A 21664-nucleotide genomic window follows, 5' to 3' on the forward strand; every position below is an offset into this window, starting at 1 on the left:
ATCTATTCCCTAACAAGGTATGTCTCTTATAGTATTGCTTCTGTTGTTGGATCCTATGTGTGGACAGCACATGAAGACAATTATGTAAGTAGGAAATCCCTTTATATCATGCCCAATTCCTTATTCACTGTCCATCATAGATCAAATTAGAAAGTCGTCATGTGGATGGTGGATCTGAATCACAGAGATGGAGACTGCATAAGCCATAATTTAGACTTCACATGAGGGATTGTGTTTTTGGCATGCAAACTCTTCTTATGCCGTTCCCAGACATTCTATGCAATGACAGTACAATAACTGCACTTACAGACTATGCGAAATTTTCTCCTGCATGCAAACTCTGTTTCATTGGTTATGGTTTTATGTGGTTTTATGCATGGTACCTAGTCAGTGTCATATTCAAGTCTCCTGACATTGAATGATTTATAAGTATGTGTCATGATAGTATTACTTGTTGTCCAGATATGTGCCAGTCCTCAAACACTGCTAGCATGAGCATAAGATGAGCTGGCCTTATCCCAGTTTTCAGGTAAATTTCGATTTGGGTGGGGACACGCAGGGCATTTGACCATAAGTTCCCCTTCTGAAGTCCCATCTGGTCCTCTGGGATCATGGCCATGTCTGGCATGCTTCAGCATGTGCAGATGGTACCAAAGGCGCACTGAATGCTGAAAATCTTTGTAGACACACTAATCAACAACTGTTAGCATTGATGGTGTGGTTTGGATCAGATGATAAAGACTTACAGGGGATGAAAGGAGGCCCGAGTCATCTGTGACTTGCAAGAGAGTCTGATAGAAGCCGAAGGCATTGACCTTACTCTGGAAGCTTAGTTCATGGAAAAAGTCGAGAAGGACAAAGGTGAAAGCTGTCTTCGGCTTTTTGAATGTTGATGGAAACCACCCGGCGCACTGATAAGCCTCAGGATCATCTGACCCCTGAAAACGCGGACTCAGCACATCGTACAAGCCCCCCGGAGCTTATTTGACACAGCACTCACACACCTCTAGGCTTTTATGGGCTCTAAAGAATTGCTCTATTTAGCTCCGGACTTCCTAGCATCCTTGAGGCGTACACGGACCCATTCTGTGATTTATCTCCACAAACAGGAGCTCCAGAGCGACTTAACCAATGCGACTTCCAGATGAATTAGCTCCGGGGCCTGCGAACACTTCTATCGAGGGGTATCGTCCTCATGCCCAACCTCCAGCACTCACTCCCCCTCGTTTCCATCAAAATACCGAAGGTGCGGACGTATACGAGTCACCATGAGGTCAGCATCAGTCAGCGAGCGGCCGGAGGTAATTAGCACGTGACCAGCGCATCGCGCGGAGTGATGGGACCGCTTAGGTCAGGTGGCAGAGTGTCGAGGCGACCTCTAGGGGCTGGGACGAGCAAGTGGGAGTGCAAGGGAGTCATATGGTGCATGGTATAACGGCAGCAAGTGCTGAGCAATCCTGTGGGTAGCGGCATTTATTTGTTATTTATCTCCGTATGGTCGCAGAGCCATTCCTGTAGTATAAATTGTACAAAGTAGCATACAGAAAAACAAGTCCTGCACTTCACCATCTCACAGAATTAGCATTACAATGTCAGCGACCCTCGAAGTTCAAAAGCGTCAAACTTAGCGAATTATAACAGATCCCAGCTTTGCCAATAGGCCTGACTCGACGAGTGATTTATCTCCGCCATCGATTTAATTATCTCCGGTGAGTCCTACATAGTGAAATAAAATTAACCAAGGCTCTCTAGCAATTTCTACCACCGCGAGCACGATCCTATGACAGGTGTCGTTGCTTGCGACTTTGATTGCGATTTTTCTTTTTTGGACAAGCATAGGCTCCCCGGCAGCTGACAATAGGTGCAGCCCCGGTTCGCCGCTATAGCAGGTGGTTCAGAACCACCCGGTCCGGGATAAAATGCCTTTATGCACCCCCAGCTTGCGCTGGGGAGTGTGGGACTCGAGAGTACGCCTGGATTCTCCGTTGGATAGGAGGCGTGGCGTTCTAATACCCACTAAAAACCCGTTGTGCCCGACCCGGTCGGGCGGGAGGGAGTCTTCGTCAGCTATCGTCCCTCCCCATGTGCGTAGTATGAGTCGTATAGCCTTTGAGGATCTATGCAGCTTGGTTGCAATGATTCGGTCTATGCTAAGCTGTCGGTTTAGGGCCGTCGTCCAGCGGCGGACAATGTTGGACGGGGAGTGTGTGTGCCCCCTTATAACCCTTTCACACCTTAGGGTCCATATCAGGTGCTTTGATTCCGATACTAATATTTGGAGGAGGCGGGAGGCCCCAGGGAGGAGTTGTCGTGCTTCGCACGGGGCTGGGTTGGGCCCCCGTTCCTGGCGCAGCCTTTCAAGTTGCTTGTAAACTTTGAGGGTACCTGGGGCGATGATGGCTCCATAGTCGAGGGACGGCCATGGGCCATTCTTGGCCGGCCATAAGTCTTGGGCTAAGAGCCAGACTATCTTACGGGCAGGTGTGTTGCACTCTGTCAGGATATGGTCCATGTTGTCGGGGACATCCCGGCATACTGTGCAGGGTGCGTGGTCTGAGTAGCCAGGGATTTGCTCCCAGTGGTCCCCAATACGGTACGCGCCGTGGTATATCTTGTAGGTGAACTGTCGTACTAACGGTTGTATGCTCTTGCTGCGGCAGGCAAGCCACAGTTGTGCTTCCGTCTCGTCAGTGCCTAGTGCAGCTTGTAGAGCGTCCAGGGCTCGGGAGATATTCTGGGCTGTCTTGGTACGTGGCTCTGTGTCCTGGGTTCTTCTCTCGCGGATGGCTCGGTAGGCCAGGGTCTGGGTGAGGCATGACAGTTTCATGCCTTTGGGGTTGAAAGCCGGGGGTACGTTGAGGTCGAGCTCATCAGGTTCGGTTTTTGTTGCTCCTTGTTTTGCTAGGTCATGTGCGGCTGCCCCGCTGGGTGTTCGGTTGTGACCCCCCACCCAAGAGAAGGACGTGGCAGCAGACCGAAGTCGAAGTTGGTAGGCTGCCGCCTGGAACAGGCTACGGTTTGAGACCCCAACCCAGCCACTGTCTTCCCAGTGGTTTAGGTTCTTGGTGAGCCCATTTATCACGTGGAGTGAGTCTGTGGCAAACGTGACAGGTGTGAAGGGTGGTATCACCTGGAGTGCGGCTACAATGGCTGCTATCTCCCCTGCCTGGGTGGACTGGGCTGGTCCTCCGAGGCGTATGGAGCGGTTGTAGGGGCTTTCGGGGCTGATGAATACACCGCTGCCTGTTTTTGCATTTGCTTTGCCCCTGTGGATGCAGTGGCCATTGGTATGGACCGTCAGGTGTTCATGTTCTAGATGGACGCCAGCTGCTGGTCGTTCGAGGCGGTAGGCTGGGTAGTAGGATACCTTCCTGAGATCCAAGAACACCCGGAAACAGTCAGCAAGGGAGTCCCTTGATGTTACTGAGGGGTCAAACAGGATCCCGCTATGTGAGGTGTGGGCTTGTCTGTTCTTCTCGATTCGCCGGTGCATTAGCGTGAGGTCATCCGGTGGTGGGCAGTTGAATGGATTCATCTTGTCACACAGGTTCTGGAGGATATCCCTCGCAATCTGGGCACATTTATGGGGGTTCATGCATCCATCCCGCCTGTCTGCATGGCATGCTTTGCAGCTGCAGTTTGACCGCGGCTGATGTGGTCTGTCGGCAGTTGGCCCCCCCAGGCGGTTCGACGCTCACGTCAGGTGCCCTATGGTATGGGCGGCGTGGTTATGTAGTAGGCAAGAGAATTTGGTGGAGACGTATGTCCGGGGTGGGGTACCAAGCAGGTAGTATGCTGGGAGCTGGGCTTTCAGTGTGGATGAGAGCTTCGCGGGAGCGAACGCTACCCCATACGTTCTGGCTGTTTTCAACATGGTCAGGACATCTGTTGGTAGGGTAGCTGCTCGCTTCCCCTTGCCCGGTACGTCCCATTTTTGCAGGAATGTGTTGAAGAGGGCCTCAGTGGCTATCCCTTCGGGGGCCAGGATGTTCAGCAGTGCATCTACTACAAAGGCCCAGGCTGGTCTGGAGGCGTTCATAACCAAGTCAGTTCTATGGCATCGTTCCGTGCTTTGAGGTCCAAGAGGTCCAGTCCCCCATTCTCTTTTGGCATGTACAGCTGCGATAGGGCGACAGGGGGGTTGGTGGCGGCATCTTCCCATATGAATATTCTAATGAGTTTTTCCAGGGCAGTCACTATGTTTGGTGGCATTCCCTGCACCTTCGCCAGGTATTGGGTCATACCGCCTACAGTCTGCTGTACCATGTATGTTTTGCTGAATAGGGTAGGGTGACCCCGTGCTAAGTAAGTCAGATGTTGTGCAATTTTATCTATTATTGCTTCCCAGGGTGTTGCATCATTGGTGTTGTTGCCGATCCAAGCCCCCAGGGATCTTATGGCTTCCCCATCCTTGACTATGTGTATGGATGTTGGTAGGGGGTCATCGTCCTGGTGCAGGCGGCGTGTGGCAAGGACAGTGAGCCGGTGCATTTTGGAGCCTATGGGTATAATCTCCGTTTTTTCAGTGTTGAATTTTGCTCCAGAGGCCGTGCACCACATGGAGAGGGACTCAGTTAGATTGTGTAGCCTTGCCGTTTTTGGCAGGTACACAGTAGTATCGTCAGCAAAGAGGGTTAGTTTGATTTCGTCTATTAATCCAGGGATCTTAAATCCATGTATCCTTTCAGAGGAACGTATGAGACACGCAAGAGCCTCAATTGCAAGGTCAAAGAGCAGGCATGAGAGTGGGTCGCCCTGCTGTACCCCTCTGGTGACTTGGAAACGTGAGCTGAATGTTCCATTTATCATTACCACAAGCGTCGCCGCGGCGCTTCGCGACGCGGCTACTGAGGAACTATATCTGCAGTAGTTCTAAATTATTTATACGAGACAATACTATAGTAAGAGTTCTCGATATGTTACATTGATCGTCGTGGTCTCACCGGGTCTGAGTCTGGCCATACCATCATTGCGAGTGCGAATGCGTGTTAAGGACGTGTACAGTTGGCCATGTGAAAAGACGGGGCGTGTGAGGTCGATACCGACTTTGTCCAGGGTGAGCCCTTGGCAGCTGTTGAAAGTAGTTGCATATGCGGGAGCGAGGGGGAATTGTCGTCGAAGAAGGGTATGGCCAGAAGGTAGTTGATGTGAGAAGGAGATGCGAGGAATAAGTATGTCTTCTACTTGAATTTCGTTGCCTTGGACATCTTGTTGCAACAGTCGAACCGTCACCAGGCGAAGTCCCAGGTCAACTACCACTACTCGAACATTCTTCACTAAACCCCTGTCCAGAGACAGGTTGCGCATCAGACGGAAAACACCGTTAATTTTGATATCGAGTGTATGAGGGGGTAAGCCGGGAGGGCATTGACGCACAACATAGTCTAACAGGCTATCCGGCGTGACTGTCGTTTCGGCTTCTTCTACTTCTTGTATAGAGTCGGCTGCAAGGTACGTTCGGTGAGGTCCAACAATGCGGTCAAGCATTACGCTGTTGTAGGCGTCGACCTGGCGGTTCGTGGGGGCGAGGATGGAACGTCGGAGACATGCAGCAGGATCAGCCAAGACTGCTGGCGGGTAGACGAAGTCTATCAGCTCATCCATAGATGTCGTAGTCGGGATCATGGATATTAGCACTTCAGGGCCTGCACCTTCCCCGATACCATCGAGGAAGTGTGAAAACTCGGGGTCTGCGGCATTGCGAACAGGCTGCGTGAGATGGAATACATTGAAATACGGCCAGAGAGGTGACAACCGAATAGAGGCGTCAACAACCTGCTGCCTGGTGCCGCGCCGTATGACTGGGCAGGTCTGACGAAAGTCTCCGAGAAGGATGAAGACTTTCCCACCAAACGGCGTGGCAGAGTTTGTTGCCCGTCGCATGGTCTCATCGACGCAAGCTGCTACGGCATGATTTGCCATCGGCGCTTCATCCCAAGTGTAGACGGGCGTGTGACGAATTAACTCCCCGCGGGGACTGTGAAACTCGACTGGAGACTGTAACATTTCACTATTCTCGTTCACAGGAATCTGAGAGACAATGCGTGTTAGATATTGAAGGAGAGTTGAGGTGACAAAGTTGCAATACCTTGAATGCTGAGTGAGTTGTCCTGCCGCCCGGATACAGCTGAGCGGCGAACGCGGACGTTGCAGTCGGGATCACGATCTGACCTGATCCACGAAGCCAGTCACATATTGCATTCACGAGATATGTCTTACCGCAGCCAGCCTTACCATCGACGAACGCATAGAAAGGCTCGTTGCGGATGATGGCATCATGGATGGTGGTGAAGACGGCCATCTGACCTGGGTTGAAGTGGCTGATAGCGTTCTGAGCGCGTTCCAGGAGTATGTCAGGGTTGGCGCCCCAGCGTTGGAGCTCGTGTAGCACCTCTCGAGATCGGACTTCTGGTTGGGGTAAGCCATAGTCTATGAGTTGCTTCCCGTACTCTTCGAGATAGTGACCTATCTCTTGTAGAGTCAGTTCCTCGGCCAGCGGAGCATTGTATTCGGTCTGCAGAAAGTAGTCGAAGCGAAGGTCGGGTGCAAATGTATGCCAGATCTGGAGGGCGGACGGACAGCAGTCGTTGATAAGCAAATGGACAAAGAGCACACGAAGCTGTCTGGGAGAGTATCGGGCATTGACAGCTTCACAAAGGGCGTAGACTGCTTCATTGTCATCTGAGAAGATTCCCGCAGCTATGGCAGCTTCTTGATATGTGTTATAAATAGGACCAAATTCAGACGTCCGGAGGTCATCGAATGACCTTGCAGGGCGATGGGCCAGAAGCGTGCGCAGATAGAAGAGTTCCCCCTTCGATGGCTTCACCGGTATGATACGGCTGATATGGGCGTTGACGTCCTGGCGCTGGATTACCAACATCTGCTTTTGTCCGGGCGGAGGTCGCTCTTCGGTAAAAACATGAGGTTGGCCAAGACGCGCGACATTGAATTGTTCGAGATAGAAGAGCCTATAATACTCTGTGTAGGTTAAGTCGTCGAATCTGGAGACGACCCCCTGCTTCTCAAAAATACCGGCCGGTCGGAGGAAATATCGATCGAGAAGGGATAATGTGCTGTGATTCCCGTCACGCCGGTGATATTGGTGGCGATGTCGACTGCCTGATAGGTGCACTGGCAACGGCGTGACAGCGGGATCCTTGGACGTTATATGGAAGCCGAGGATTCGCCAGCAGGCTTCACCTGCGGAGAGATACCGACCCTTCCAGTAGTCTTCAATCTCATCTATGGGCTCGGGTTGATCAGCATCGAAAACCCGGAAGCGGGTCCGATCTGGTCCTGCGGAATTCATATATTAGTGATGAGTAACATATTGTAGGGGAGAGGGGGATAAGATACCTTTGTGGATGTATTTAAAGATATACTGAAAGATCTGGGAGGTATTTGCTACCTCAAAATTGATGTGGCAATGGAACTTGATCAATAAAGGAAGACAGTGCAGCACCACCCATTCATCCCCTGGCTTTCGCCTGCGGTAATGCACCCGTCCTTCAGCGTCGACGGTTGTCTGGGATTGAAGCGGGTGCGGATAGTTGAATCGGCATTTTCGAGTTGCTCTGGGGTCGCAGTATGGTGGTAATCGCTCTGGCGTATTGGGGTGGTTGTGAAGCATGAACTCGCGTACGACTGCCGCATGTTCCGGGTTATTGGGAACTTCCGCCGACACAACATTATCGATGTCTTCAGGGTTGATACATTCATTTGTGTACTTGATCAGGATGTGCGCATGCGGCAAACCGCACTTTTGAAATTCCACAGAGTAGATCATGTACGTGCGGCTTCCGGCGTTGGGGAACATGGACTTCAGCGCATGAAGTAGCCGATGTAATTTTCGTTTGAAGACTCGCGCTACGATGACGGGTACATCTTGCCACTTCTGGCCGGGACAAAGCTGGCTTTGAATTTCTTGCCATTTCGGATTGCACGTCATGGTAACGAAGAACGTAGGGGTGCCCAGTACAGCGGCAATCGCTAGGGCGTCCGAAATCTGCTTGGAAGCCCACTGGTGGGAGCCCAAGAAGGAGGAGGGGAGATAGATATTTTCTGTGGATCTTACTTCTCCGACGCCCATGAGGCTTGCATCTTCCTGCTGGATGCGCTCTTGATTATGACGAATATATTGCAAGCGACATTCCAAATTCCTGGTGAACATATCAACGATATACTCATTCGCAAGGCGTCCGAATATATGGAAACGTTCCTCTCGCAGGAGCCGAGCCCGATAGTGCCAAATCTGAGATGTCGGGGAGTCATGTTCGGCACTGAGGAGACCGTGCTCCCGCTGGTCATGCCGTAAATCTCTTCCATCACCGACAACTCCCCATCCAAGCGTTCCGTGAGGGAAAAGGAGAGGGTATGCGAGGGGTTCCCACAGGCGGCTAACCGTCGGGATGGGTATGTTCACGCTGGTGTCCTCCCTATTCACAATAATGCGGCGGCTGCGAATGTCGGCCATGACAGTATTATCCCATACAAATATTGCTGCAATCTCGGCAGCGGTCCCAGTGTCCTCGAGAGCAATTCCCGCGGAAGGACATATATTCACAGGAATGTATGAAAGGTACCGGAGCGCGCGAGCGAAGGGGTTAACACGAAGCAATGCTTTAGCGACTGCCGAAACCCAACCCAGCAGCATGTCTTCCATGTAGGAGGCATGAGGTGCAGCGTCTTTGAGCATGCCGTCGTATAGAATCCAGCGTATGCTGGAGCTGTCATGGCCGGGACGGATCCGGTGATAGACTTTGCCTTGCACTGCGACCATTCCGTCACCTGGAGGGAAATTCATTGTCGTTTCCATGGATGCGAAGGAGAAGATCAGATTGAGCTTCCGTGAAAGTTCAGAGATGCGTGGATGACGGATGAGTGATGTATACTCGTCAGGAAGAGGTGGGAGTCGCTGGACGTCTTGCAAACGGGAGCCATTCCTGCCACAACAGAAGTCTGAACGCTCGTTGGTCAAGAGAGCAACACCGCAGCGCGAACATGTTCTGTTCCAGCGCAGAGTAGGTGTAGAGATTCCAACAATGGACCAAGTATTTGTAGTGTCCGACATCTTTCAATATCAATATTGGTCAATATACACAGTCAGAGTAACAATTATAGCCATTCTCCGTACAGATGAATAGCAATATCAATGGTAGATGCACGAGACTTAGTTGTTCCGTTGTGCCGTGTAATGTGTAATATAGAGAAGAGTGCGTCAAGAAACAGGTGAAATGTCGTCGCAAGCCTGAGTATTACAGCTTTCACTGCCGGAGAGGGACTCAAGTGCAGGAAGGTCGTGAAGCTGATAAATAAAGCTAAAAAGAGATGTTCTAGAATGGACGTCGGGACGTACATCTCCATAGTCCTGACTGGGTTCTGTCGTGCAGTTTGGGGCTGAATCAAGCCGGAGATCGGCGTGGAGCCGCTTCAAGGAAAGCAAATCAATTGGTAATATAGGAGCAGATGATGACGGGTGACTTACTCTTTTAAAGTCAAGGAGAGAAGCCCATGAAGGAGCAGGTTTCAAGGGGTCAAAAATCTGGGAAGACAATCGAGATTAGAGCGAGATTGGGATGACGAAGGTGAGACGAACAGTTGCTGTTTGTTGTGGGAGTACCCCCCACATGGAAGCAGAGACCGTGCAATGATCATTAGACATAGACATAGAGTAATGCAGTAAACGAATGCACTGTCAACGTCCTTCAGACATGCATGCAAAGCGCCTCGCGACTGTTGCTCAATGTATGCTGGCGATTGGGCAGCAGGGCTGCGAGTAGCGGTCAGCATTTGCCGAATCCAATAGAAGATGCTGTGGAGTATTCTGCACATTGGGCACAACGGCGGACAGAAAAGTGGTGAGGATGATGATACAAGGATGTGCATTGAAATAGTGTACCATCTGTGTGACTATCAGACTTGATGAGGAACCCACTGGCAGGTGGTTACGAAGCATGCACTGGTGTTTCAGGGGTTGTAATATGAGCATTAGATGTCGGCAATAGATGTTTGCCATCCCGAAATGTGATTGGCTGGTAATGAGGGAGATGTACAATAGTGGAGTAACCTCAAAACAGCCGAGGGATATGGTCGCATATTAGTTTGTCACTGTTTACATGAAGCATCACCAATATCGCTTGAGGTGTACATTGATGCATGCGAAGATGCGGAGGGAGCCCATAAGGGTGTCGGGAAGATAAGAATTCAATGATACTGCAGCCTACTGTCAAGGCCAACCGTCAGTAGCTCGACTCGCAGAAAGCCGCTGCTATGGCTGAAAGACGCACCACATCGCAGTCTCTCCGTGCATACCATATCCCTGCCCGAGGAGCCCGCCGCCCTATCCATCTCATTGCTGAACAGCATGCCATCAATGATGGCATCACCATACCTCGATTTGAGGGCTTGCTGCCCGAATATGTTCCGGTTCGTTCAGAGCATGTTGTGTGCAGGACCGACACATTTGTCGTCTTCTACGTGGACACGCAAGATGGGTGCCATGGTCTGCGCAGGAACAGGACCATTAGGTGCCTTCTTCAGAGAGATTGGATTGGTGATATTTTCATCTTTCAGAGAGCGTGCCGAGGTCGCCATTTGGTGAACATGAGGGGTGGAGATAAACATGTCGTACTGAAAGTCATGAAGAGGTCCGCCATAACGTCTATTATGAAGATGGCTGTGCTCACGTCTTAGAAAAATTTATGCAGAGTGTCGCATGATCGCAGCAAGGGAAGGGTCATGGAGACATCCATACGGATGGCATAAACAGATATGGGGGCGCAATAGTGCAGAGGTTGTGAGGGGTCGATGCGGAAGAGAGTAGACTGAGCATATTCAATTGTCTTGTACTGTGCTTGTAACAGCAAGTTTGAGCATTGGACGCGCTGTGTATGGCTGAACGATCGGACAGTGCCCAACGCCAATACCTCTACCACCCAGCCGGTCCCCATGGTCGGGGTCGCGTGAAGGGCAGTGGCAGTATGGATGCGGAGAAAGAACAGTCGAAGGTTGTTCAAAACGGTACAATGTATGCGGCAGAAGGAGGACCAAACGACGTGTATATATGTAGGTGTGTGTCAGGCGCTCTGAGGGATACCCACGCTATCTGCTGTTTAACAGCGCGTGTTGCGCCACATCTGCGTACGTAGCCCAAGTCTTTCATTTGGTAGGCGTGCGTAGCTGCCTTTCACTCATCACATTATGCAGCAAGATGATACATTGTAGGCATGAAGAAGGCTGTGGTATGTCGCAAGAGACAGCAAACGACGAATATTCAACATGAGGCATGCAGACATAGATTTGAAATAGGCTATCTATTCATACAGATAGATGAAAGCCCGAGTCAGTCTAGATGGACTTCGTGTATCTCGCTACCATCCTTGATCATGCGGACACTACATGTATAGCACTATCAGCTGAAAGGTGAACATGGAATAACTCTCACCACGTTAATCATTTCGCCTTCCCCTTCCCCTTTGATGCAACCTTCCGCGTACGGCCCTTGACTGACTCAGCGGGACAGGATGCATCACTGGAGCGGTCAGGAACTACAGCATCAGCAGTTTCCGAAGGCGCGGTGTGCTCGAAGCTCAATCTGTTGAGTGGAGTGATCGGGGATGTTGTTACTGACAAAGGCACTTGAGTGCCGTTCTGCATTGCCTGTAAGAGCGCCAAGACGCTAGCGGGGTCAAAGTTGGGAAGAGCGGAAGAACGGGGCGCGGGAGCAGGGGCAGATGAAGCTTGAAGGTTATTCGAACCGGAAGGCCCGGCAACAGGGGCGGCAGGGCTAGACGAGATACTGCGTGGAGCTGGAGAGATATCATGAGTAGATGTGGGCGAACAGATCAAGGGCATCACGTACCTGCAGATGAAGGTGTTCGCGGAAGAGACGCAAACTTCCGCTTCTTTGAAGGACTTGGTGTAGAAGGCAAAGCAGCGTCACCACTGCCACCATCCGCTGTGGTGTTTCCGGTACCTGCAGTATTGCCAGTAGTGCTGTTTTGCAGGGAGACGCTGAGAGTGAGATGCTCAATCATGATGGAGAGCATGCCGTTTGAGTGGATAGAGTGGACAGGACCGAGGACTTGGAGCGTGGTGTTAACGAAGGGCGTGGGCGCTCGAGCCCATCTAGCAGTGGAGCCATCGAATATGCAGCTAGTGCAAAGACTTAGTACTTGTTATAGGTGGCTACAAAGTACTCACTGCAGGCCTGATTGGCGTGCTTCGTCTCGAACGTACTCGCTGACGGTGATCTCAAATCCCTTCGATACACCATCACCCAAGGGTCGTGTTTGAGACAGCGTACGGCCGATCGCAATTGCCCAGGGAACGAGACCGTCAGGGAGATGGTCATCGTAAGATTCGGAGTCGGGGTCGCCAGGGAATGCTTGCATAACTAACGAATCCAGGAGAACAGTGCCAGCAGTAGCATCTGCAGGCGAGCAAGCCTTTGCGAGCAAGAATACGACGGTGTCATCAGGCAGAATGGGCGTTGACTTCAGAGCCCACACACGCAGCTCAGCAGGGACTAAGGTCTGATCAGTGAGCTTCAATGACGTGCCGTACAGAATATGGGACGTCGTCTTGTCACTGTTTGGCGCAGGCCGACTGGTGACGACATGTTTGCCAGCCGACAGAGCAAACAGTCCAAGGATGAGAAACGATGACATACCCAGAGCAATAGACTCGCAGTGCTGTTGGTGCTTGGAACGAGATCCAGTTGCATCATATATACCCGTTACGATACAAACATCATCAAAGCAAAAACCGAGCAAGTACAGCAGGGCAAAGAGGTACAAAGAGAAGACCGAGCGAAGTATATGATTTACGATTAAGCGACGGTAGGGTAGGGAGCAGAGGAGGAGTAGGAAGCGAGATCGTATATATAACTTGAGGGCGGCAAGAGAACTAAGTCGGCTAGGATGAAGGGCAAATAAGACCAAACGAAAGTCGGTCATCCACGTTATGATACGGGAAATGGTATGCGCTGACTCATATAGGGAGCGGATTGTGGTGGTGAAGAGTGGCGGTAGATTAAAGTGTTCTAAGGTCTGCCAGAGGTAGGTGTGCTCAATCTTGTCATATGCTTTCTCTTGATCAAGGGCAATGATAGCACCGTCTTGCTCCATTGCTTCAGCAAAGTTGATCATGGCTTTGGAGAGACGAACTTGGTCGAAGATGGAGCGTCCTGGCACGAACCCAGCTTGGTTCGCATGGACAAGCGTTATGTGAGTTGCCAATTGGAGCGCTAGGGCTTTAGTCATAATTTTGTAGTCAGTGTTGAGTAGGGTGATAGGCCGGTAGTTGGCAACATCAGTACGATCCTTCTTCTTAAAGATAGGGCACATCCAGCCCAGGGCAAAATCTGTGCCGGGGCGAATGCCATGTGTCTGGATATTGGCGAAGACCTTTGTAAGCATTTGTATAAGATTAAAAGATGATGCGTTAGGGCGAGCTTTAGTTGCCGCTACATGGCGCATCTCTAGTAGCTTCCAGATGTCATAGGGGATGCCATCCATGCCTGGTGCTGTACCTGTTTTGGAGAGGCGCAGGGCATCCTCGACTTGGTCTTCGGTGAGTTGGTTCGCCATTTCAGTTTCCACCAGTGGTAGGGTCTGACTGGTGGGGATGCTGTCTAATACTGCAGTTCTCGCTGTTGCCACATCCCCTGGGGTGTGCCGATCTCTGTCAGCATTCTGGAGTGCATTGTGGTAATCCCGAGTGAGTTCAGCCATCTCATCAGATCGGGTCACGTAAGATAGGGCCAGCTCATGTACGACTACTATCACGTGACTATTTTTGTCACACTTGGCGGGGAAAGCACGAAGTCGGTCTTATAACTTTGGGCACAGGTAGAAAACCACAGATGTTTTTTATAGGAATCAAAGATACAGTACATACAAACAGTTCCTATAAAAAACATTTGAGGATCTCGACCCATGGAAATTATAATAAGCTCGACAGTGGTGATTTCTATCGATGATCTCCTCGATTTCCTTACACTGACCTGCCATATATAGGCAAAACACGTGATTGTCACGGTGTGACCAAGGTAGTCGTGTATGGACTGGCCCTATCTTAGGTCTTCGATGAGGAGCCTGGCACAGTCAGGCGCGGTATGACATCACATGGCTTTTTAGGAGCTGTGACTCGGGATAGGTAGCGGGAGGGAGTCTCTCCGTGAAGTGCACATTTTGCTTGGCCGTGTGCTAGGGTTGCAGCAAACCTCTTCTTCGCAAGGTGGTTGAGTTCGCTTTCTAGTATCGCGGCATTCGTGCGTGCATTCTCTGATGTGTCCATGTTAGGGTCATTGATCGCAGCATCCAGGTCCCTTTGCAGGGCGCGTATTCGATTGTTCATCCTGGCTAGTGTGAGTTTAGCATGTTTTTTAGCACATTCTTTGCTTTTAATCTTGAACTGCTCCCAGAGCAGCTGGATGAGGGTCGGGTCAGCGGGTGCATCCCCCAGTGCCTCTACTTGTGCTTCTGTTTCACGTCCAAGCTGAGTAATATGCTGTAGGAGGGCTTCCTCGTGGATCAGACCCGCTGGCCATGCCCATCTGCCCGGGCCAATGTATGGAGCATTCGCTGGTGCGTATCTCACGGACACCAAGTTGTGGTCGGTGGGGGTGACTGATGGGCCCATGTACCATTCAGACAGTTTGGGTACGTGGTTGGTGCGTGAGTAGATTCTGTCTATCCTAGAGAATCTATTAAGACTGCTATAGAAGGTGTACCGTCGTTCTGATGGGTTGTCGGTGCACCATGCAGCAACAAGGCCTAGCGTCATCCGGGTGTCACGGAGTGCATCGGCGGTGGGTTGCGGGTCGGCGTGGGGAGGGGATCGATCTATTGGGTCTTCAACAAGGTTGAAGTCCCCAACCATAAAGTCCAGATGGGGGAGGTCCTCAGTCTCCCATCTGTTTTGGATGCTTTGCCAGAAGTCACGTTGGGTGCCATAGTCATTTGGGGCATAGATGTTGAGTATTGAGATGGTGTCAGAGGCATGCCAAGTTGTGGTGAGTAGTAGCGCTCGGCCTGGCACGATTTCCTTGACAGAGACATTGCTAGTGCTGGTGATCTCACGGTTGAGTACGAAAGCCACACCAGCTGAGGCAGTCGGGCGGTCAGGGTCCGGGGAGTGGTATATCTGTAGTCGCCTGGAATACAGGTTCTGGACATCGTCCAGCATGGCATCATTCAAGTGGGTTTCTTGGAGTGCAAGGATGCCAATACGCTGCTCACGTAGAAGGGCGTGGACACTGTTCCACTTTGATGTTGGGCTGGGTCCTGCGGCGGGGGAGTGGCGTCCCCGCATATTTAGGGAGGCAATAGTGATGTGTGCACGCGTGTTACGGCTGGTGCGGGGAGTCTCGCGTCTGTTATGGGTCGATGCCCGGTCGTCATTATGCTCATTTCAAGCAAGCCGTTGTCTAGGCTGTGTCTGGTTGTCCGCCGTAGCGGGTCCGCCACCGTGCTCCGTCGGGGTGTCCTCACGCATGGTTTGGGCGGTTGGCTCCCCACGCGCTCTACCCCCGGGGAGGAGTATTCCGTTACCGAGTTGTAAACCAGACGTAGGGGGTTGAATTTGTATTTGTGAAGCAGGTGTCGGACTACTGCCCCGGGCGTATGACAATCAGTCTGGGTAGGGTGGCATTTACCGGTCACCTCAGTGGACTATGCTTGGGTGGTTCACATGCCATTCCCCTAGTAAGAAGGGCGCGTTACCGTCCGTCGCTTCAGCGTCTCCGCACAGCACATCCGGACCTAAATAGGTTGCCGTAGGCACACTGCCAGGTGTTGTGCTGCTGTCCTACTCTGCTTTCCTGTCCCGCTAGCGGTCAGTATATTTGGGCGGGTAGGTATAGGACGCCTGTGCAGCACGTCCGAGAATGTCCTTGGTCGCCAGCCTCCGGGCGGTACTAGGCGCCACGGAACTGTGGTCGTCGCGTCCGCTTGCATGTGGCGGGGATGTTTATAGGCAGCTCTGAGTGCACGCAATGGTTACTGTCTGTTGTTCACCAGTAGCATATGCGTGTATTATCCTACAGGTACATGGTAATATATTTGAATTTGAGCAGGGGGGGCTATTAGTCAGGGAGGTAGCAGGAGCATGCGCGTTTTGTAGTTAAGGAGACTCAGGAGGATGGTTAGACATAGAATCAAGAAGGAAATCAGAAGGAGGAGCGGGGCGCTACCTAATATGAGCATGGGCGGCTCTTTTGACACCATAGTGTTCAACGGGCTCGGAGCCCTTTTGTGGATATGCGGCCGCAGTCCATCTAGTATCCGCGTCCTCGTCCGTGTCCTCTCCCGCCGCGTCCACTGCGGGAGGATGCACCACCTCGGGCTCGGCCGCCAAGGCCCAGCCTATGCATCTTGTGGGGTGCGAATCCCTCGTATAGTGCAACGCTCTCCTTCAAGCCGAACGGGGGCATCTTCTGCTGCAGCCCAATGGTGTCGCTGTCCGGGCCGAGCCAGCCGGGGAGCGAGGGGAGGGGGCAGAGCCCACTTGAGTGCGACGCGCATCCGCAGATAGCGCAGGGGCGCGGGAAGAATGGCCGCCCCACCCCGTCGTCAAGGTGGGGGTAGGTCATCTGGGCGAGCTCCTTCCTAAATTCAATCCACTGCTCGATCGACGTGAAGATATCATCATCGAGACACAAGAGCCAGATTGCGGCATCACCGCCGCCGGATACCTTCGAGGCGATTCGTCGGACGCTAAGGCAGTCGAGGATGTAGGAGGTGTACGAGTATGTTTCGAGTTCGTTGTCAGTTTCAATGTCTTCCTGGACGATGTGGGCTAGGTGTTGAACTAGGCGCTGACTTAGCTGCCAGGTTCTATAACGTACCAGAACGTACCGGAACTCTCTGGAACATTCTGGTATATTCCATTATTGTACAAGGGAATGGAGCTCATGTGGGTCAGTGACATCATAGGTGGAGCTCAGTAGGATTATAGATATTCCACGTAGCTTAGTCAGCCTATGGGCCACAGTGTATATAAACCCTGCAGCTCTGCTGCCTAATGACAAGGGTCGTTTATACGAGCTTTACCAGTAGCTACAGCATCCAACCAATACAGGTGAGTTGTGTAGGGCGCACTGTGCGTGCTGCTGCCTCCATAACTCTTCATCACTAGGGAGAGCATGACTTCCACCCCTCACAGGCGTCGGAGAACGGCAGAGAGAACAGTCTCGGTCGTGGCATGGATGGCGAAACCTTGTAGTGGTAGTAGCAGCCTGGGCAGGCGAATGATATCGATATCATATCGAGCAGGCGAAAGGCGAGGAAGGTTATCCTGGTGAAGCTCCATACGCACTGAGCCAGGAGGCGCCGCCCGAGGTCGATGGGGACCAGGACCAGCCACACCATCGGCAGTGGGGCCTTTTCGTCGGCGGGTATGGGTGGCGTGATGCGCAGGTTCGCGCAGGCTGGGTCACTGGGTCCCATCAGCTCTAGGAAGGTTTTGGTCAAGGCACTCCCAATGATCTCGTCGGCGAGGGCAGGGGCGCGGGAGTCGCAGTTGGCGGGTCGGGCTAAGATCTTCATGAACCCCTCCGGCGGCTCGCACTCCAGCCACCGGTTGAGCTGTTCTGTGAGGAGGTTGTCATACGGGGACGTCGGGTGGGGGCGGTGGGTCTCCGCGAAACCCTCCGGCGGCGGCGGAGTGCACAGAGCCGCAGTGGGGAGAGCAGGGGCTGCTGCTGCTGCTGCTGCTTCCTCCTGGGCTGGCGCATTGGGCTTGCCCTTCGTCATGCGGCGGAGCTTGTCGAGACGTTGATAAGCCTCAGGATTGTCTGACCCCCGAAAATGCGGACTCAGCGCATCGTGCAAGCACTCCGGAGCTTATTCGACACAGCGCTCACATGCCTCTAGGCTTCTATGGGCTCTAAAAGAATTTTTCTATTTATCTCCGGACTTCCTAGCATCCTCGAGGCGTACACGGACCCATTCCGCGATTTATCTCCGTGAACAGGAGCTCCGGAGCGACTTAACCAATGCGACTTCTAGATGCCTTAGCTCCGGGGCCCGCGGACGCTTCTATTGAGGGGCGTCGTCCTCATGCCCACCCTCCAGCACTCACTCCCCCTCGTTTCCGTCAAGATACCGAAGGTGCGGACGCATACGAGTCACCATGAGGCCAGCATCAGTCAGCAAGCGGCCGGAGGTAATTAGCACGTGACCGGCGCGTCACACGGAGTGATGGGACCGCTTGGATCAGGTGGCAGAGCGTCAAGGCGACCTCTAGGGGCTGGGACGAGCAAGTGGGAGTGCAAGAGAGTCGTATGGTGTATGGTATAACAGCGGCAAGTGATGAGCAATCCTGTGGGTAGCAGCGTTTATTTGTTATTTAGCTCTGGACGGTCGCAGAGCCATTCCTGTAGTGTAAATTGTACAAAGTAGCGTACAGAAAAACAAGTTTTGCACTTCACCATCTCAGAGAATTAGCGTTACGATCTCAGCGACCCGAGAAGTTCGAAAGCATCGAACTTAGCGAATTATAACCAATCCTAGCTTTGCCAATAGGCCTGACTTGTCGAGTGAATTATCTCCGCCATCGATTTAATAAGCTCCGGTGAGTCTCACATAGCGGAATAAAATTAAACAAGTCCTTTTAGCGTTTTCTACTCCCATGGGCCCGAACCTACACTCGGTTCCGTGGTTTGCGACTTTCCGGAGATAAATACTCCGGAGCGTCCATTAGTGTTTGTTTCAGGCATCAAGGTTTTTGTTTTATTTTTCTAGGTCTTCCTACGGACTACCCTACGGCGTCTTACTCCTCCTTTCCCCCTCGAACTATTAAATACCCTTCAGTTGTCTCGGACCGCCTTCACCCATATCACGGGGTTTAGGTTTATTTCTTTTGGTCCTTGGTGATTGTTGTGTGTCTGTGCATATCACCGCGGTCTGGCTTTGGGGTAGACCAAACCTGAAATGAGGTCCAGGTAGAGCCACAATGCCCGAACTGTACCTAAATATGGTAATTTTGAAGCGTTTGAACTGGAACCTGACCGAACCCAACGCCACTTCGGGTTCTTTGAGGTTCATGGTCCGGACATTCACCCAAACTGGACCTTGGGTCCAGTCCCAGGTCCGGAAATTTGGGCAAATAATTGGACCGAGCCGGACCACGGCATCACTACAAAGCTGATGACAATCAGGCCGTCCGAGGAAGCTCACACCCCAGGACGGCAAATTTGCTGCCCAGTTGCTTGACAGAGGCTGGTGCCGTAATGCCGTCGACCTGCCGGACAACTACTTCGAACATGTCACTGCCCGGTGATATGCACTGACACTCAACAATCACCAAGGACCAAAAGAAATAAACCTAAACCCCGTGATATGGGTGAATGCGGTCCGAGACAACTGAGGGGTATTTAATAGTTCGAGGGGGAAAGGAGGAGTAAGACACCATAGGGTAGTCCGTAGGAAGACCTAAAAACAAACAATTTGACACCTGAAACAAATGCTAGTTGACGCTCCAGAGTATTTATCTCCAAAAAGTCACAATCAAAGTCGCAAGCAACGACACCTGTTGTAGGATCGTGCCCGCGGTGGTAGAAATTGCTAGAGAGACTTGGTTAATTTTATTTCACTATGTAGGACTGACCGGAGATAATTAAATCAATGGCGGAGATAATTCACTCGATGAGTCAGGCCTATTGGCAAAGCTAGGATCAGTTATAATTCGCTAAGTTTGACGCTTTCACACTTCGAGGGTCGCTGAGATTGTAACGCTAATTCTCTGAGATGGTGAAGTGCAAAACTTGTTTTTCTGTACGCTACTTTGTACAATTTACACTACAGGAATGGCTCTGCGACCGTCCAGAGCTAAATAACAAATAAACGCTGCTACCCACAGGATTGCTCATCACTTGCCGCTGTTATACCATACACCATACGACTCTCTTGCACTCCCACTTGCTCGTCCCAGCCCCTAGAGGTCGCCTTGACGCTCTGCCACCTGATCCAAGCGGTCCCATCACTCCGTGTGACGCGCCGGTCACGTGCTAATTACCTCCGGCCGCTTGCTGACTGATGCTGGCCTCATGGTGACTCGTATGCGTCCGCACCTTCGGTATTTTGATGGAAACGAGGGGGAGTGAGTGCTGGAGGTTGGGCATGAGGACGATACCCCTCGATAGAAGTGTTCGCAGGCCCCAGAGCTAATTCATCTGGAAGTCGCATTGGTTAAGTCGCTCTGGAGCTCCTGTTTGTGGAGATAAATCACAGAATGGGTCCGTGTACGCTGATAGGCACTAACACACGACAACACCAAAGACCAAAAGAAATAAAACCTAAAACACCCAGCGGTATGGGTGTAGGCGGTCTAAGGCGATTGAAGGGTAATATTTAAGTTCGAAGGGAGGGGGAGAAGTTAGACGCCGTAGGGTAGCCCGTAGGAAAACCTAAAACAAACAAAATCTTGAGGCCTGAAACAAACAGTATAGCGATTCTCCGGAGTATTTATCTCCGAAGTTCGACAGTAACCCGGGTGGGGGGTTCCACTGAACCCGAACAATAGTCTCGTGCCTACAGACGCTTGGTGAATTTTATACTTTAAATCCGGAGCTTACTTGGATCGATATACGATGGCGGAGTTATCTAGTTTCGACGAGTCCGGCCTATTGGCAAAGCTAGGGTTGATTGTAGACGCTAAGTCCGACGCGAAGGGACTCCGAGGGTCGCTGAGACGATAATTCTGGTACGCTGAGGGGTGAAGTACAAAACTTGCATTTTCCACTACGCTCTATACATTTTTATGCTATTGGAATGGTTTTGCGTCCGCCCGGAGTTAAATAACAAATATGCTCCGCATCCCACATAATTACTCAGCCTTTGCCCACCGCTATACCATGTCCCATACGCTCCTGCCGTGTTTCCACATGCTCGTCCTAGGTCCTAGAGGTAGCCTCGACGCGTCAATGCTCGCTTGAAGTGCCTCATCACGCGGTACTGCAGGCTGATCACGTGCGGATTAGCTCCGGCCGCTTGCTGACTGATACGTTCCGTCCGGCCGTCGATTTACGTCCGCTGACTCGGTCGCTTTGACGGAAACGAAGGGGAGTGATGACTGGGGAGTGGTAATACCAATGACTCACTGCGACGCGGGCCTCCGCCGTTCCCGGAGATAATTAGTCACAAAGATATTCTTCCGGGTGACTTCGGAGCGTCTGGCAGCGGAGCTAAATCATTTCGGTGATCTGCGCCTGCCTTGAGGACGTTAGAAGGTCCGGAATTAAATCCAGAACCCTTCGTCGGTTACTTGTCGCGTAAGAGGTTCGACAGGTGGTGTCGAATAAACTTTGGAGGGGGTGTATGGTGTGTCAAATTCGCAATTTCGGGGGTCAGAAGATCGCTGGGGCTTATCAACGCCTCAAGGATGCTAGGAAGTCCGGAGCTAAATAGAGCAATTCTTTAGAGCCCATGGAAGCCTAGAGGTGCGTGAGCGCTGTGTCGGATAAGCTCCGGAGGGCTTGTACGATGTGCTGAGTCCGTGTTTTCGGAGGTCAGACGATCCTGAGGCTTATCACCGGACTGTTTGCCGTGCCTTGCACGAGGAAGGACTTCATGCTAGGGTTCGTAGGAAGGTCCCCTTCCTGAATGCCAAGCATCGGGCTGCCAGGTGGGCTTGGGCGCATTGTGTTGCAGGTGGAGTG

At 51.8% G+C, this 21664-nt stretch overlaps 7 protein-coding genes across 7 annotated transcripts; all 7 read right to left on the reverse strand.

Annotated features, from left to right (window-relative positions):
* Window positions 1-476: 476 nt before the first annotated feature.
* On the reverse strand, window positions 477-905 carry GLOTRDRAFT_48728 (uncharacterized protein; the record flags this gene model as incomplete). Its single annotated transcript, XM_007871696.1, has 2 exons — window positions 477-676; window positions 743-905. Coding segments are annotated over 2 exons (363 nt in total), but the record flags the coding sequence as incomplete, so codon positions are not given.
* A 989-nt stretch (window positions 906-1894) lies between these two features.
* GLOTRDRAFT_48720 (uncharacterized protein) lies at window positions 1895-3493 on the reverse strand (the record flags this gene model as incomplete). Its single annotated transcript, XM_007871694.1, has 1 exon — window positions 1895-3493. One exon carries the CDS (start codon window positions 3491-3493, stop codon window positions 1895-1897), a length of 1599 nt encoding a protein of 532 aa, XP_007869885.1.
* Window positions 3494-4086: 593 nt separating this feature from the next.
* GLOTRDRAFT_21383 (uncharacterized protein) lies at window positions 4087-4680 on the reverse strand (the record flags this gene model as incomplete). The annotated part of the gene is made up of 1 exon (XM_007871665.1): window positions 4087-4680. A coding segment is annotated over one exon (594 nt), but the record flags the coding sequence as incomplete, so codon positions are not given.
* Window positions 4681-8143: 3463 nt separating this feature from the next.
* On the reverse strand, window positions 8144-8818 carry GLOTRDRAFT_17423 (uncharacterized protein; the record flags this gene model as incomplete). The annotated part of the gene is made up of 1 exon (XM_007871664.1): window positions 8144-8818. A coding segment is annotated over one exon (675 nt), but the record flags the coding sequence as incomplete, so codon positions are not given.
* A 3382-nt stretch (window positions 8819-12200) lies between these two features.
* On the reverse strand, window positions 12201-12671 carry GLOTRDRAFT_48698 (uncharacterized protein; the record flags this gene model as incomplete). Its single annotated transcript, XM_007871692.1, has 1 exon — window positions 12201-12671. One exon carries the CDS (start codon window positions 12669-12671, stop codon window positions 12201-12203), a length of 471 nt encoding a protein of 156 aa, XP_007869883.1.
* A 1585-nt stretch (window positions 12672-14256) lies between these two features.
* Window positions 14257-15072, reverse strand: GLOTRDRAFT_27271 (uncharacterized protein; the record flags this gene model as incomplete). Its single annotated transcript, XM_007871672.1, has 1 exon — window positions 14257-15072. A coding segment is annotated over one exon (816 nt), but the record flags the coding sequence as incomplete, so codon positions are not given.
* Window positions 15073-16282: 1210 nt separating this feature from the next.
* On the reverse strand, window positions 16283-17759 carry GLOTRDRAFT_132969 (uncharacterized protein; the record flags this gene model as incomplete). Its single annotated transcript, XM_007871856.1, has 3 exons — window positions 16283-16789; window positions 16853-16871; window positions 17323-17759. 3 exons carry the CDS (start codon window positions 17757-17759, stop codon window positions 16283-16285), a joined length of 963 nt encoding a protein of 320 aa, XP_007870047.1.
* Window positions 17760-21664: the final 3905 nt, after the last annotated feature.

Source organism: Gloeophyllum trabeum (assembly GCF_000344685.1).
Source record: "Gloeophyllum trabeum ATCC 11539 unplaced genomic scaffold GLOTRscaffold_00015, whole genome shotgun sequence".
Classification (NCBI taxonomy): Eukaryota; Fungi; Basidiomycota; class Agaricomycetes; order Gloeophyllales; family Gloeophyllaceae; genus Gloeophyllum; species Gloeophyllum trabeum.